We start from the raw sequence: 16,774 nt of genomic DNA, 5'->3' as shown, positions 1-16,774 counted from the left end.
CCCAGCTCTCCCGAAAGCTAATATAAGTGCAATTATTTTCAAAACACTTTACCCAAAAAGAGTGTCTAAAAATTCATTGCAAGGACCCTCGAAATGGTCTGCTTTTGCTTTCCAATAAAAACACGTGACGAACGACTGGCCAGTATATATAAAGGTGGTTTTAGTTAGGAACTGTGAAATCCAAAGTTGTTTTGTTTTCTTGCTGGCGATGTGCGTTTTGTTTAATAGTTTAGAATTAAGTAAAATTGTTTGTTTCATTCATCGCCAAGCCCGGATTGAATGAAATCAGTGTGCCAACGTCCTACAAGACGGCCACTCAGAGCTATCAAAAGCATCCTGCAATGGGAGTACAGATGTATCAGGTAATTTTTTTTTCTTATCGGCAAAAGAATTTGCGAAAGCTTTTACTCAACATCAGTCTTCATCATTCCGAATTAAAAAAAAAAAGAGGTTCCCCCACGCAAGAGAACTGATCTTCAAAATTTCAATATCACAGGAGGTACCACCTGGTCAGCCCGAGTCTGATGCAGTGGGTCGACCTTTGACCCATCAGTCCGCCCTAAAACAGGCCACGGGAGAGGCTTTGTATGTGGACGATCTTCCCACTATTAAAGGTTGGTACATTTGTAACACTTCTGTCTTCATTATTACAAGGGCATGAAGGTTTAGGTAATAAATTAATGTCGATGTAACACTCTTGGGTGCATCACTGTACATTTTCATTTACATTTCCGTGAATGGTGAATAAAAAAGCATACTTTACATGTTTATTTATTGCAGGCCTAGTCATTACGTCTTAATTTTCTCTATAATCAACAAAGTCAAACGCTCAAAAAGCAATAAGAGGATGTATCATATTACCGAACAAAAATTATGTCCAATCTTCCAATACACTTGAAATTGAAATGAAATTATCTCTATTATAGTGTAATTCGACAACCAGAATTAGACGCCATCATGGCGGTCGAAAAAAATCTTAATTGGTCCATAGAGGTATATCAATCATGGCGCAACCAAAAGCTTAAATCATTAGCAAAACAGAGCACAGTGCTGACCAATGCAATGTTCCTGCCTCTCAAAACCAGGTACCTGGGGCAAAGGGGGGGGGGAATCCATGCCCCTTCTCTCAGTTACGCTAGTATTCATAAATGTATGAACCGATGGAGGGAAGGGTGTCAGCGTGATAAATATATCAGTTATAATTATTTTTGTCAAGAATGGAGTATGGGCTCTATTTGTGAAACGTGATTTTACAAAATAGTGGCAGGGATTAAAATTCCCACAGCCCCGAATTACTTTTGCAGCCCAGTATTACTCAAATCAAGTAGTCAAAATAATATTTTCATTCGCTCTCTGAGGTCCGACAACGTCAGTGAAATAAAAAAATTCATGTGCGTTGAGGACTGAGGACCGCACTGCGTGATCTCGTGCGCGTTACATGGAAGCGTATCCGCTCCGAGCGGAACAAAAGAGGGCGTGGTTGTTGTTGTTGCCGTTGCTGCTGCTGTTGTTGCTGTTGTTGTTGTAGTTGTTGTTGTTGTTGTTGTTGTTGTTGTTGTTGTTGTTGTTGTTGTTGTTGTTGTTGTTGTTGTTGTTGTTGTTGTTGTTGTTGTTGTTGTTGTTGTTGTTGTTGTTGTTGTTGTTGTTGTTGTTGTTGTTGTTGTTTTGTTGTTGTTGTTGTTGTTGTTGTTGTTGTTGTTGGGAAACTTGTCGTAGCGCACAAGAATAGGCCTGACCCCTCTAGCTTTATATCATCTATTGTCTACAGTCATCACCTCTGGCGCTGTGTAAGACCAAACGCTTTACGCCTCTGGTGGGTTCTTGAACTAACTCAAAAATCCGACTTAACCCCGTTATTCCCCAGGTGAACTCTACCTTGGCTTGGTCTTAAGCAAGAAAGCTCATGCCAACATCCTGTAAGTTCTCTTCAGGTTCCTTTGTATTAACCTCAAACCTCAGAATATACATCACATTGAGCAAACATGAATTTTGACACAAAACTTCTCTGACAATTAAGCCTGGGGTATTGACTTTAATTTTTTTTAACTGATTAATGCAGCTGTGGGATGTTGAAAGAACAAACCTTTTTCTATACGTAACGATGCTTTCCAATTTCCTTGTAATTTTATATTGTAATCTTTTATCTCCAGGTGCGGCGTATTTGAAATAAACATGCATCCATAATTTTATCAGGGAGCAATGTTTGTAACTGCTTTTTCGACCTGATGCTTTTTTGAAATGCTTTCAACCCTCTTCACGTATGTGGAACCTAAATTTTATGAAATCAAGGATATTTTTAATGTGACCAAAATGACATAGATCTGTGGATACAAGTGCAGCTTTAACAGTGGATGGCGTTCATGCTTTTGTGGACGTCGGTGATGTCCCAGGGAGCAACGAATTAGGTGCAACGCCGATCCAAGATGACCTACTTTTCGCTGAAAAGGAGGTATGACTTATTAGAATGTCTTAGGGAGTTAAAATTCCGCTCATATCTCTCCAGCTATGAAAGATCAACTTTAGCCAACTCTCTTATTCAACTCTCAATGGTGATTCAACTATAATATGCGTTGAATCGGAGTGAAAGTTAAATTGCCATCAAACTTTTTTTAAAATTTTAATGTGGCGTACCTGAGAAGGTAAGCCTCATAACTACCGTTTATATGAAACCATCAATATTCTGAGCCTGACTGAATTGACCCGGAGACTGTAACCTCGGAGTTCCCAGATGAGTGCACACATAGGCCCAAGGTGTTTTTTCGAAGATTAAATAACCCGCCCCGAGCGGATCAAAAGAGGGCGTATTTTTTGGGTACTCACTGCATATGTGCGCGCCATGACGCATGCAAGTATATGTGCTTTTGATACGGGACACTCTGAGTACGAGTAACTAGTTTATCCGGTTCGTAAAAGAGACGTCACATCAGTTTAAACCACGCCTACTGCACACGTGCACTGCACATATGGTTACATGCATTGATTGCCGTTTACGTGGAACCATGGAACCGGTAGTTTAATGATGAGCAACTTCAGCGATCGTCCGATGGAAGCCTGCAAATCGTGGCACGTCTGCCTTTGTGACGAAGTCACGGATTGCGGCATGCATGGTGCGTACACGCAGAACGCATGCAAGAACCCGCTTATAACCATCTGTCATTATTTGGCCGATTGGGGGTGCACTTCAGCTCGGAGCGGATTAAACAAGATCTGGTAAACTGAAAAAATGCTATGGCCTTAAATTCGTGAAAGTCTGGACGTACCTCACCAGCCGTTCACAGGGACAGACTATGTGAAATAGTACGCTTAGGACTACGGTATGATGTCATTATGAGCATACTTGTTAATACATCTTATTCATGAAATTTGAGAAAAGATTTGAAAATATAAAATACAGTTACTGGTACATTTTGTTGCATATCGTATAGTATCGTATTCGTATAACGTATACAGTAGTTGCAAAGGTTGAATCAGCTCATTGCTTAGAACTCCGAATATTTCTCCCGCATTCCTGATTTGTTTCAGCTGCTCATTTAGTTGGTGCACCTGAGCACTAACTTCGCTAATTGCCAAATCTGGCAAAAATGGCTACTTACCATTGCAATCTCAACTTAGAAATCTGTCCCCAACATACTAGAATTGCAATATTTCTCATTTGTTTCCGTGTTAACAAGAAATTTCAACGCTTCAAATCAAATCAACCTGCTTTTGAAAAGGAGATTGTTGGTGCCAAGTATCAAAAGTGTTTTCCTCTAGCCTAAAAGCTTTCAAATACAAACAGATATGAGTTTGGAAAGCCTTGCCCCATATGTACGTGCATACAGTTATGCAGTACAAGGCCCTCACCAGGGCTGGTGTGAGGGGTTCATTAACATTGTGCATGGTTATTTTTGTAGTGATTTCCCGTTTTATGTTTTTTGTCGAAAAAAAGCTATATTCTCCCCTTTTTTCTTTTCCTGCTGTCCTGTTCTTACAGTAAAAATTTCATAGTTCTGTTTGCATAGATTCTTACAAATATTTTCACATTTCAATTCTGAACAATATCATTCCCTCGCAAGTAAATATCGATATACATTGCGTTTTGTAGATTAATATGTTGTAATGACCATTGTAACATGTGTAAAGACAAGAGTGCTTACACAAAAGAGTTGTCAACAATCTTTTTCCCGCTTTAACCATTTTCTGAATGCGGTGTAGGTGACGTGTGTCGGGCAAGTTATTGGCGTCGTTGTTGCAGACAACAAGGACATTGCTCAGCGAGCTGCTCGTCTCGTGGAGGTACGGTATGACGAACTTCCCGCCATCATTACTATAGAGGTGAGCGTGTTTGTGAACCTCATGCTTTGTGAGAAAAGTAACATTGACTGTGTTCATGTATAAAACAACTCATTTTTTCTGTCAAAACCTCGATTTGTTATCCTTTTATTGTTTTCACGGATTGTTGACGATTTGTGGAATTTGGATAGTGTGTCCCGAGAACACACAGTTAGCTTCTTCATTTACGATGTGAACCTTCACAAAGCGGCAAAATAACTGTCGTGTGACAAACTGGAAAAAACAACACGGCTCTTGCTGTGACCATGATTCCAATACCCGACAGGTTGGAGCAGAATTGGGAGAACAGTTGCCATTGACTTTGACATTTCATTTGGCCATCTCTGCCGGAATATCTGCCAGCCATTAGACTAGATCAAGCTAGAAAGTGTGTCTGTCACGTTTCGATGTGTCGCGAGGGGTTTCATCCTGATTGGGGTTGATACGACCTTGTTTATCCCTGCAGGATGCTATTGAACGAGGCTCCTTCTTTCCTTGCAATCTCGCCATCAAGAAGGGCAACGTGGAGGAAGCTCTCGTGATGTCTGAATGCATTTTAGAGGGAGAAATGAAGATTGGTGGACAGGACCACTTCTATTTGGAGACCCTGTCCACTTTGGTCATCCCTGGAGAAGGGGGAGAGGTTGAAGTTATATCTTCCTCTCAGTGGCCAACGCTCACACAGGTGGGTATACCACTGTACAGCTAAAGGGGGGGGGTAATATATGGACATTTTAAAACGGCGACCAATATACTATCACAAGCTGGGCCAAGAAAAAATTTCGACCCCCACCCCTCTCTCTGTAAGGAAATCCGGGATTTTCCTCTGGAAAGGCCAGTGCAATATCACATTGCTTCAAACTTCAAGCCAGATGGAACATGCTGCAATATTTATGGTCTTGGCGAAGGAATGGAAGAGTGGGTATGTAGCGGGGACGGGGGAGGGCGGCGGGGGGGGCGGGTTGCCCCAGACAGATTTTGGAGTAAAGCTTCTCATGTCCCCCAAATCATGTTGAATAAGCCAGAAGTTGCATTCGCTTTTGCATTAGCCTCCACCCCCTCAACACCAAAAGCTGGATACGCTGCTGGGGTGGAGACTGAAAAGTTTGTTTTGGGTTAGTGCCTTGCTACCCCTTGGAGAAATAGAACCTCCCATAATAGTATTGATTTTGTTCTCGCATCATCGCAAGGATCTACAATCTTTTGTTACTGCAGAAAATGGTTGCTATGGCCTTAGGAGTGCCAAACAACAAAGTGGTGTCGCGAGTGAAGCGAATTGGTGGGGCGTTTGGCGGGAAAGCGTCACGATCTGGATTGCTTGCCGCCATGTGTGCTGTGGCAGCCAACAAGTAAGTTCAAACCATTAATAGAATGAGACTTTATAATTTATTCACTACGGCAGTTCACGTTGAAAATGCAATGTTTGATAGAAATAAAAATACACTTATTAGCCACACCACTATATTGTACCACGCGCTGGCAGTAATAGCTGCAGGGGCAGGAGTCCTTTTTATTATTTTTTTTAGTTTCTTGTGTGACGTGACAGAGGGCGCTAGTCACTAGGTGCGGTGCGAAGTTAAAGATAGCGCTCTGCCAGTAACGGGCAGATGTTAGGCGTGCTTACCTGTGTGTTAAGCCAACGTAGCGCATAGGCTCCGCCCTGCGCGTAAGGCAATTGGTTATACGGAAGTCACTGCTTGGTCATGTAGCGCGTGCGCAGGCGCAGTTACAGCGGCGGCCGGCTCGCGATGCTATAAAAGGCGCGGGCAGGCAAGGTTTAGTCGTTCTAATCAAATATTGTATAGCGCCGAAAGTTCAAGATGGATAACTCTGCCCAAAAGATATAATTACCATGGGCGCCCTTTGAGCAAGCGATACGCCTGCGCAGTTTACGGTAATGCTTGGGCGCAGGCTCGCCAGGTGCACGTGCCTGCCGCGGCGCCTGCGCTCTGTGCACGTACATTGGGAACGCGTATCGCTTGCTACGTGCCTATTTTCTCTCACGTACGGGTTGTTTGCACAGACGTCCAATACGTTAAACATGGAAAGTTCACGTTGGATCAAAACGTGAAAAACTGCAATTTCTTCAGAAGGATTGAAATTATGTGTTGAACATTCGCTGATGTGAAATGGACATTTTTGCAAAGTGCAAAGGTTACGCAACTGGGATTTGTTCATGCTTGGTTTATGATGACCGATTGCACTTCTTTTTGAGAGATTTGCTGGATGTTACTGATCATTTGTCCTTTTATTCGACTGTTCATTGGAAGATGTACATTTTGTGTGGGACGTGGATCTAAACGTTCAAACAGGCAATTGACGCACGCGCACCTGTGCGCAATGAGAAAAATTGTCGCGTTTGCGTTCACATTTGGGTTGCACGTGCATCTAAACCTCCCTAATGTTATGTGTGTAAAACGTGAGAACCAGCGAGTAAACCCACACGTGCGCGTATAAAGTTGCACTACACCAAATGTGTAGGAAAACAGTGCAAAATCGGACCGAAATAGCGCCGCCTGTTGACTCTCGTGAAGAGGTTGGCCCCAGTTTTTTTTTCAGTGGAAATTAAAGATTATGGCCAGACTTTTTGTTTTCGTTTCATGGGGGTTAGCCACAAAAAATTTTCATTCGCCTTTCAAGGAATTTACCCCCAAAATAGCAGTAAAACTCAGCGCTCATTTCTGAATGTAGTGGCCCGCCTCTATCTAAAATATGCCTGCAATTTTGGGATTTTGTATGAAAGAAATACCCTGAAATGGAAAATATCAGTCCCAAATTTGAGGTTTATAGAAATATTTCTAAGATCGCTCTTGAATATGGCATGTCTTATTGTAAAAATCCCGTGGGATGACAAAATGTTAAGCTTGCACGCTGAAATACAACCATTTGGTGGAACGCACTCATTGAATACCGAAGTGCGACGTCACTGTGAACCAGAGAGTACAGTGCAAACTTGTTGGATCACGCACTGGTTTTCGCGCTAATCCTTTTACACACTTATTGTGCGCGTGACGTACCGTACTCACTTCGGTACTCTACCTGGTTTGTAAGTGTGACGTCACTTCAGTTTAAACCACGCCCACTGCACATGCACTGCAAATAGAGTTACATGCATTGATCGAGAATAAAATATAACATCAGTGCTCTGAAATATGTGATTGCCGAGCTTTCGGTAACTGAGTACCTTCTTCAGGGCAAGCAACTGAATCTGCTTGCCCTGAAGAAGGTACTCAGTTACCGAAAGCTCGGCAATCGCATATTTCAGAGCTCTCAAGCTGATTTGATATTATATTCTTGTCGTTATTCTGATCACGGTGCTACGCATCCCTTCCATATTTACATGCAATGATCGCCGTTTCTGTGGAACCATGGAACCGAAAGTTAACGCGCAACTTCTGCGATCGTCTAGTGGGAGCCTGCGAATCGTGGCGCGTCCGTCTCTCTGACGAAGTCACTTACGAACCGGATAGGCCTACTCCATCTATTTGCACTTTGGTACTCTACAGATACGAAAAATTTATGGAGAAAGCTAATATATATAGACTCAACAAACAACCCGTTGCTCTTTTGAATTCCTCAGAGTGAACCGTCCAGTGCGACTAATGCTCGATCGTGACGAAGATATGGTCATGACTGGAATCCGGCACCCCTTCCTGGGCCGCTACAAAACTGGATATACCAGAAATGGGCGCTTGACTGCCTTACAGATCGACCTGTACAACAATGGAGGAAACACGATGGACCTCTCCAGCGCTGTAATAATCCTGATCGACTAAACTCTTATAATTGTGACACAATTTTATGAAGAAACTATAAGCATAACGCTAAATGCTTTGCGAACAGAACATTCTAATGTGTTCATTGTAAACATTACCAATGACTAACATTTCAAGGAAACAATAAATCAGAACATATGGTAAGGATTCTGGGCACACCATGGGATCAATCTCCTCAAGAAGAGGTAAAGTTCCAAGAGAATCGATGAGTGTTGACTCGATGTTTCGACTAGGATGCTCTGGCCGTCTTCAGGCTTGACTCTCACCGGTTGTCTTCAGAACCTTACCTCTTCTTGGAGAGATATGTTCTCATGGTGTACCCGCAAATCACTGCCGTATGTACTACTTCCACCATGCAGTTTCAAATCTTACTTAATAAATCATAAGTCTGGTCTTTGGAATTTTAGAATAATTTTAGCGACCTTTTGTTTTACCAGGCATTTATCCATACTCTATAGAAGTATAGAGAATCTCTATCAAGATAAATAAAGGCACCCTTTTTGTCGTTTTATTTTTTTCAGGTTATAGAAAAGGCACTATTCAACATGGACAACTGCTATAAAATTCCAAATGTACGAGTAAGTGGTCATCCGTGCAAGACAAACATCGCATCCAACACGGGTTTTCGAGGCTTTGGAGGCCCAGAGGCAAATATGATGATTGAATCCATCTTGCACACAATTTCCATTGAGTACGGATTGTCCCCAATACAAGTGAGGTTTTGTTTTGTCAACATAACAACAAAAATTATTTAAATGACATGAGTTATTTTTTACTAACTTAAACTTTTATCTTAAACAAGAGTCTCTTTGAACATGGGCTTGGTTGAACACTTTTGTTTAAGATTGTTTTAAAATAACAATAGTAAAAAATAACTCACGTCACGTCTTGTTTAGGATTGTTTTCCCCATTTTACCATATCTTCCCAAACGAACTGTCTGCTAACTTGCTCTTGTTTTTCGGTACATTCAGATTCGAGAGATGAACTTCTACAAAGAAGGAGATCGAACTTATTTTGGACAAGAACTGAAAAACTGGAACTTGGATCGATGCTGGAGCGAATGCATAAGAAAGAGCGACTTTCACAGACGCAAACAAGATGTAGACGAGTTTAACAGGTATGGGATTTTCAAAATACGGGAAAATCCCCATTTGGCTTCGTAATGCCAGTACAGGTGCTCTGTGATGAAGTTTGGCACCAGATAAAAGCAGAGTTTTATCCAATACAGACCAAAAACTGTTTTAGATGTTGAGCAAACTTGCACTATTCTGTGGAGGGTGGCAAGCATTTAAGAAATGGAGGCTTACTCATTTTGCCCACAAAACTTGTGGCTGTCTTTCATCTTACGGAGTGAAACTTCATGGACATATAAACATGTATTTATTGAGAAACTGCATTTGAGTAAGGACATAGCAAGAGATTTTAAAACGGTGGCCCTTAACGCTCACTAGATTATCTTGTGACCACGTTTAACTAGTGCATGAAACTTCTCAGACATATGAATTAAGGCCATTTTCCGATGTGGAGTCAGTTGAAACGCTAACTTCAAGGGCGTGATATATCAGAGGGTGTACTCCAGAGTGGGACTGGGCACCCGTCATCTAAAGCCCAGATTAAGAGGCTGACCCTCAGCACCCAGGTCGAAGCTTTACATTAAGTAAAACAAAGTCACATAATCACTGAGCTCATGTATTTAGAAAAATGAACAGGTGTTAGTTTCAGCAGTACATTGCGTTACGACCACCTTACAACGTGACGAATCATTTTTGATAGGCGTTCCGGAATGTTTAAAAGAGTTTGCTTCCATAGCAAATATTTGTACATTTCCCTTACAGAAGCAGGTACGGCTCGAGCATGGAGTCTTGATTGATTTTTCTCTTCTTGTCTTCTTGTACAATGTGTCTTTGCAGAAAGAGCCGTTGGAAGAAGAGAGGAATTGCAATGACGCCGGCCAAATATGGCATTGCATACACACACGTGCCCATGAATCAGGTATAACTGTGCACAAAACAGATTCACAGTAGCATCTCGTTACTAAGAGTCGTTACAAGCCATATCTCAAAGTTCAAAAGAACTGTAATATCGATGAGGATAACAGTGGACTACAGTACTTGGTACTTGTACCGTTTATTTTAGTTTATTTTTTACATTTTGTGATAGATTTTGCATATTACCTTCTATTAATTTTGTTATTTTTCAACAGCCAAAAATGAGCATAACAGACCTCATGAATGAGGTAATTCGGAATTTCAAAAAGGCATGGTCATTCAAGAGGAAACCAGCTGACGTCACACCAGTACAAACCAGATCAGTACGATACAGCCTCACTCATTCTGACGACCCAGTACGCGCGTATTGATATTCTCAACTGCCTTCGACCTGCTTCAGTTTGTTCATGCGTCTATGTTGGATTACCGAAATGGCTCATTCATGTTCGCATTATTCGTTTCAGGCCGGAGCTTTGGTTCACGTCTACACAGACGGTACGGTTCTAGTCACTCATGCAGGGACCGAGATGGGCCAAGGGTTGCACACCAAGATGATCCAGGTGGCGAGCCGGACACTGAGAATCTCCCCGGAGAGGATCCACATCAGCGAGACCAGTACCAATACGGTGCCTAACACTTCACCCACTGCAGGAAGCACCAGTTCAGATCTGAACGGCATGGCTGTTAAGGTGGGTAGAGATGGTGTCGGCTTTGGCTCAGAAATACGGAAGGGAGCTGGTTTCCATAGTGACAGGCGTGATTTTTTTTCAAAAGTTTTGGCAGCAAGGGAACAGGGTTCTATTTGCCACACTGTACTAATCAGGATAGGATCTGATGATTGAGCTCTCAAGAACTCTATAAGAGGGGATGGACCAAAATCTTCTTATTTTTTTCCCATCTACTTCTCTGGAATTTCGTTGAAAATTTTTGTTTCCATGGTCTGAAACCCCCAAAGTTGGAACATGGCCAAAAATTGTTCTCGAAACTAATAAGAACTTTCAGATCGTAAAACCAGAGTGAAACACCTACAAGTTCGGTGTATGAACCGTTGTGTTCTGCAGTGGGATTGACTGGTTTGTGTCATGTTGTATATGGGGCAGATCTGAATCAAACAACATCAATTGGGTTGTCTTTTGTTCTCATCAGGAAGCTTGTGAAACCATCCTACATCGCTTGGAGCCTTTCATTCACAACAATCCAAAAGGAACATGGGAGAGCTGGGTAGGCTCAAGATCATCATTTCCTTGTTACTTGAATTAAGATTTACAACATCAAGTGAATAATTATTGTGGTGGATTCAAACTTGGCAATAAAACTTTCTCCAGCATCCGCCCGTCCAATTCAAGGAGCTGGTAGACTCTTTTGCTGAGCTGCCATTTGTAGAGCCTTTGTTTTGGTGTCCACTCTTCCTCGTCTACAGTCATATACTGATGGCTACCCAGTCATTTTGTAGATGTTTCCTTGAAAGTTTACAAAGCAGAAGAGAGGCAGTCACAAGAACCCTCCAATATGGGGCACGACTGGTGTATAAGCGATAATCAGAATCACAGCTTAATCAAATTGATTGCCATAGCCTACCAATAAATGCATATGTGTGTGTGTGTGATTCCATAGATTAATGCAGCTTACTTGAAGCGTGTCAGTCTGTCTTCCACCGGATTCTACAAGTGAGTGATGTATCTTTGTTAGTTAACTTTTCTCCGTTTTCTTATTTGCTGTTCGTTCAGAAGGAAATGGTGTCCTTTATGTGCGTTTCTTTTACAATGTTATTTCGCGTGTAGTTTATGATTGGAACCGTCTGTGGAATAGTATTTCCTGAATAAAAAGATTATGTCAAACTCCCGTGCGTTTAGGCCTATGTGCTCAAGTTTTCACTTCACCTCGTTCTCTAGAACTCCAGACCTGCACTTCAACTGGGAGACTGGAGAAGGCAGACCGTTTAATTATTTCACTTACGGTGTTGCAGTCTCTGAGGTAGAGATTGACTGCCTGACGGGCGATCACCAAGTGCTGCGCACCGACATTGTTATGGATGTGGGGGACAGTATCAACCCAGCGGTTGATGTTGGTCAGGTACCCAAGTACAGTACACTAATACTCGCCAGATTTTGGGATGATGTCGTTCTCATCTCAAAGAATAGTAAAAGCTAAAAATCGCTTCCGCTAAATGGCTGTAAGATTTAATCTTATACAACATATTTGTTACAAAGTGTACTTTTCGTCGGGGAGATGTAATTTTTTTTTTCAATATTTGTTCGAGAGCTTACGAAAAAATTGAGTGTGCGGTGTTTGTATGAATACGTCGGGGTGAGGGCAAAGCTATTAATACCTCACGTTTTCAAAAAGTGTTTGTACTCACCTATAATATTACTTCCAATGGTACATGGAATGAAGTCTTCCTAAAACAAGTTTAACTCTGATTCTACCTTCTGTTGGCCTTTCGTTTTCAGATCGAAGGTGGCTTCGTTCAAGGCTATGGCTGGCTCGTCCTGGAAGACTACCGAATGACCCCAACTGGACATCTCCTGACCAAAGGGCCTGGTTTCTACAAGATTCCCGGAGTCGGTGACATCCCAAAAGAATTCAATATCAGTCTCCTCACCAGAGCACCTAACTCCCTCGCCATTTGCTCGTCAAAGGTCAGTTCGGGTTTGCTCTAATGTCGCAGTCATTTGTCATATATTTTGACATTTAGTCTTCTAAACCAGGGTGTCTTTAGCCACCCTGACAGTTTTTGCTAACCTCTCGCTTTTGGGCTGAGGATATCATAGGCCTGTTTCACACGGATAGGGCCTAGAGATTGTGATCAGTGATCCGCCGGTTGACTGATATCAGACCCCACCTAATGGATAAAGCAAAACAGTTTTATATCATTGATCGAGATGCACACTCGCTGGTGGGAGCTCAGCGTTGGTCGGATCATCATACCGAGGGTGTGTTATTTTTCGTCGGGGGGGTTCATGAATTACAAGTCGACCCACTTCAACCACAGGAAAGACTGGTGAGAGAAACCTACGGATCTTGGACATGCGGTAAAGATAAACTCACTTTGTATTCATTTCTGAAACCAGCTGAAACCATCATGGTGGGCAAGGGGGCACTTTAGGAAAAAGAGGAATAGAAAAAGGAGGGGGAAAGACAGTTTAATACGACGAAACTGATGAGTGCTCCCCCTAGCATCCTGGATTAAAGTCCTTGCGACGCCCATAGTGAAAACAAAAATGCTTAATTAATTCAGGCCAGATTGTTTTGGGGTAACGCATAGGACACTTCTGCATACAGATTGCTTAATGCACATATATTCTGCTCTCACATGAAATTGATGTAGAGAAACCACCTGTTCTTACGTATCACAATATTCTGTCCAATTCCGTCCAAATATACGTCGTGCTACCTACAGAAATAGCCCAGTTAGGAGTTTGAGTGCACTTATTACTGTCCATATTATATTCTTCCAAAGGTAATTGCTGTGTTGATTTAAGTATGGTTTGCCATTTCTGTAGCCTGCAGAAGGCATCATTCCGCTCATGTTTTAGCATATGGCTTGGATCTATTCATCTCTTTCGGGTCCAATAAAACTTTGTTCGAACTCAAATCTTGTTACTATGTTGTCTTTGTTAACCTCCTCGTCAGTATTTGTTTCTTGTCCCTACCAGTGCCTACATTTTGACTTATAGCGTCAGTGCCCGTTGTATACATTATTTATGTATTGTATCTCTCTCCCTTAGGGAATAGGAGAACCTCCTGTGTTTCTGGCAGCTTCCGTCTTTTTTGCAATCAAGGATGCTATCCAATCAGCGAGAGATAATGCTGGGCTACCCGGCGTCTTTCATCTGAACAGCCCAGCCACGGCAGAAAGAATCCGCATGGCCTGCCAAGACAGGTTCACGCAACAGGTATATCAATGCTTACAAGCTTGCTTATTTATTTTTATGAAGTTTCAAAATGAGCACATCATTGTCACGGATATTTTTGTGGAGAAAATTTTGAAAAGTTTGGCTGCTCAGTTTACTACACGATACTCCAGAGATGTTACTGTGAGTAAAATTTAATAGACCCACTCACATTCTTGTGGGGTATTACGTTTATTCTTGAATACTAAAAAATTAATATGTCATGACCCTGACATGCCATAACGGTCATAGCCTCATTGCATTCTCACTGTACTGGCCGTATTACTCCTCTTCTTTGAAACGATGTCACATAAAGTTGAGAAAAGGTCACTACCCCCTTTGCAAAAGTGTATAAATGTGTTCATTTTCCCAAGAGAATTACACTAAAGCAATGGCGTAGCTAGGATTTTACAATTGGGGCATATGGGGAACCAGCATCTTATGGGGGGCACCAGCTTTCAGTGGTGTGTGTGAGTTTGTTTCTGCATTCAATTGGGGACCCTGAACAATAGAGGACAATAAGGTCCCCGATTGACAGAGGGTCCCCGATTGACAACTGTGTACAAAACATATTGGTGGTCTTCTAAAAAAGTTAAAGTACAAACAAAAGAGGAACAATAGGGGGTCCCCAGTTGCAGGCAAATACACACTTATGTGTGTGTGGTTTTTTTTTTTTTTTTTTTTTTTGGGGGGGGCAAAGTTCGTCAGCCTTGTTCAATGTCCATTCATCCGTTTATTTATCGGGGGGAACCTGGGGTGCACCGATAATTTGAGGGGGCACGTGCCTCCAGGCGCCCCGTGGCTACGCTAAAGCTAAGGATTGTAACCTTCTATCAATAAAGCCATGCATAGTCACACTGTGTGCAGCCTTATATGTCCTGCGGTACCCAATTTACATCAGTTAGATTTGTATTATTGTTAATACATTTTTTTGCACATCATCGAAGGACCAACGAAATTTCCTGATTACATCCAATAAATCATGCGACTTTATCAAACAGGAAAATAATGTCGCCGAATCACCTTGCAGTCACAATCACAGATCCATTGGTGGTTAACTTAAACCGGAACCTACATAATGGATAGCGCGAACCAGCTCTTGGATCACTGATCGCGATCTGGCTCCGTGTGAAACAACAGGCCCAACTTGTCCCGTTGAGTTTCCAAAGAAGTTGCACGAGGCACCGAGCTTTCATTTTATTCAATATCAAACCACCGTTATAACTCTACACACAGATGTCATGCTGCATGGAAGAAGGGACCATGGGAAAAATTAATTGGATAAACGTCGACATTTGATGCGTTTTGGAATGGAAAAAATACTTCTTGTCTGTTTGGCCAACAGGTTCCGCAGAGTGATCCAGGAACCCACTCGCCGTTTTTTGTACGTCCGTAACTGGGATTCACGGCACCCTCCTGCATATGAACTTAAGATCTGGTAAAAGGATGCGCCATGACCTTTGTTGCTGCTTTGCACTGTATGGCTGCACTGCTGATTGCAACTCAATCAGTGATTACTTTACTCCATTTTTTTGTTGAGTTGGCTTTTGGTCCCCACTGCATTTTATCCAGTGACGTATCTAGCGGGGAGGGGGCAGGTGGGCAGTATACAGGAAAAGTTAAGATGCATGCCATACTGACGTCTTTGGTTTCTAAAGTGCGCAATGCCAGGAACTGCGGGGGACACTTCGTGGACCAAAACAATTTTACGCTGTGAAAATTACCTTCATGCTCGATTAGAATGGTTGAGCGGGGAATCACCCGATGCGAAATTTTTGTGGAAACTTGATGAGAATTTCTTGACTGAAAAGATTTCACTCGGAGACTACCCACCGCTACTTATAAGTAGGGTTGCACACCAATGCACCGTGCTGTGAGTAGGTCGGTATCATAGGATCGTACCATGGACTACGCTCGCCACACTTGTAAGCTAGACCAGTTTTGGCTTGTGCACCGCAGCAGTGGCTCTCTGTTGTGTGACAAATGGGGGCGCTTTTCATGCCATGCTAACAAGCGTGGCGAACGCAGTCCTGCTACAATCCTATGATGCCAACCTGCTCATGGCATGTCGTATTTGGTGCACAAGCCCTACTTATAAGTAGCGGTGAGTAGTCGGATCGGGTGTTAGTTTTAGCTTTGGGAAAAGAGATCAGCAGGCGTGTAATGAATTGCGCCCAGCCTCTGCGATCCATACACTGCAATATTATGCATGAAGTCCACATCAAAAGTATAGCAAGATTAACAATAAGTTACGAAGATGTCAGGTGTGCATTGACAGAAATGGTGACCATATGGAGGGCTCAGCACATTAAACCTATGAGGTAAGTAGCGAAACCAAAGCAGATTAAATTGATTTAGGTACATTCCTTGTTTTCAAGAATGTGTTCTTAAAGCATAGGCACTTGGTATTCTGCAAACTTGCACGGTTGAACCTCGTTAGTCAAATATGCAAACTTGTCACATTGCCGATTCCAGCACCCTTCACCTCGGTCTGGTTTGTTCACTCATATGTGTCGATAACATCACTAGCTGTATACAAAATTGTAAAGAGGACATTCTACCATTTCTGGAGATATATTTCTCTCATGTGTAAAGTAGTTTTGCCATATACAGTAATTTTTATCTTGGTATACTTTTTATGTGGACACCCATAGCGCGCACGTTTTTGACGTCACTGGCTCATATACATGAACATGCGGTTTCTGCCTCCACCGATGTCCTAACCCTGGGGCTAGTTAAGATTTTGGCCCCTTTTGGATATAAAAAAAATAATGAATCTCTTACTATTCTCGATCTATGTTAGTC

At 42.3% G+C, this 16,774-nt stretch overlaps 1 protein-coding gene across 1 annotated transcript in view; it reads left to right on the top strand.

Moving 5' to 3' along the window:
- LOC110981399 (xanthine dehydrogenase/oxidase-like) overlaps window positions 1–16,014 on the top strand; it is a 28,212-nt gene extending 12,198 nt beyond the window's left edge. The window contains exons 15-32 of the mRNA XM_087143124.1: window positions 270–362; window positions 497–614; window positions 1,865–1,916; window positions 2,320–2,449; window positions 4,195–4,314; window positions 4,778–4,996; window positions 5,527–5,660; window positions 7,892–8,066; window positions 8,609–8,800; window positions 9,060–9,205; window positions 9,999–10,080; window positions 10,541–10,765; window positions 11,223–11,297; window positions 11,691–11,743; window positions 11,969–12,149; window positions 12,527–12,715; window positions 13,805–13,972; window positions 15,315–16,014. Of these exons, the coding sequence (XP_086999250.1) occupies window positions 270–362; window positions 497–614; window positions 1,865–1,916; window positions 2,320–2,449; window positions 4,195–4,314; window positions 4,778–4,996; window positions 5,527–5,660; window positions 7,892–8,066; window positions 8,609–8,800; window positions 9,060–9,205; window positions 9,999–10,080; window positions 10,541–10,765; window positions 11,223–11,297; window positions 11,691–11,743; window positions 11,969–12,149; window positions 12,527–12,715; window positions 13,805–13,972; window positions 15,315–15,365 (2,403 nt within the window). The 3' untranslated portion in view covers window positions 15,366–16,014. The remainder of the gene's footprint in view (window positions 1–269; window positions 363–496; window positions 615–1,864; window positions 1,917–2,319; window positions 2,450–4,194; window positions 4,315–4,777; window positions 4,997–5,526; window positions 5,661–7,891; window positions 8,067–8,608; window positions 8,801–9,059; window positions 9,206–9,998; window positions 10,081–10,540; window positions 10,766–11,222; window positions 11,298–11,690; window positions 11,744–11,968; window positions 12,150–12,526; window positions 12,716–13,804; window positions 13,973–15,314) is intronic.
- Window positions 16,015–16,774: the final 760 nt, after the last annotated feature.

This window comes from Acanthaster planci, linkage group LG01, assembly GCF_054643075.1.
Source record: "Acanthaster planci isolate LZ-2023a linkage group LG01, COTS_SCS, whole genome shotgun sequence".
In the NCBI taxonomy this organism is placed as follows: domain Eukaryota; kingdom Metazoa; phylum Echinodermata; class Asteroidea; order Valvatida; family Acanthasteridae; genus Acanthaster; species Acanthaster planci.
The sequence above is the reverse complement of the archived record's forward strand: the minus strand, read 5'-3'. Positions and strand labels throughout refer to the sequence as shown.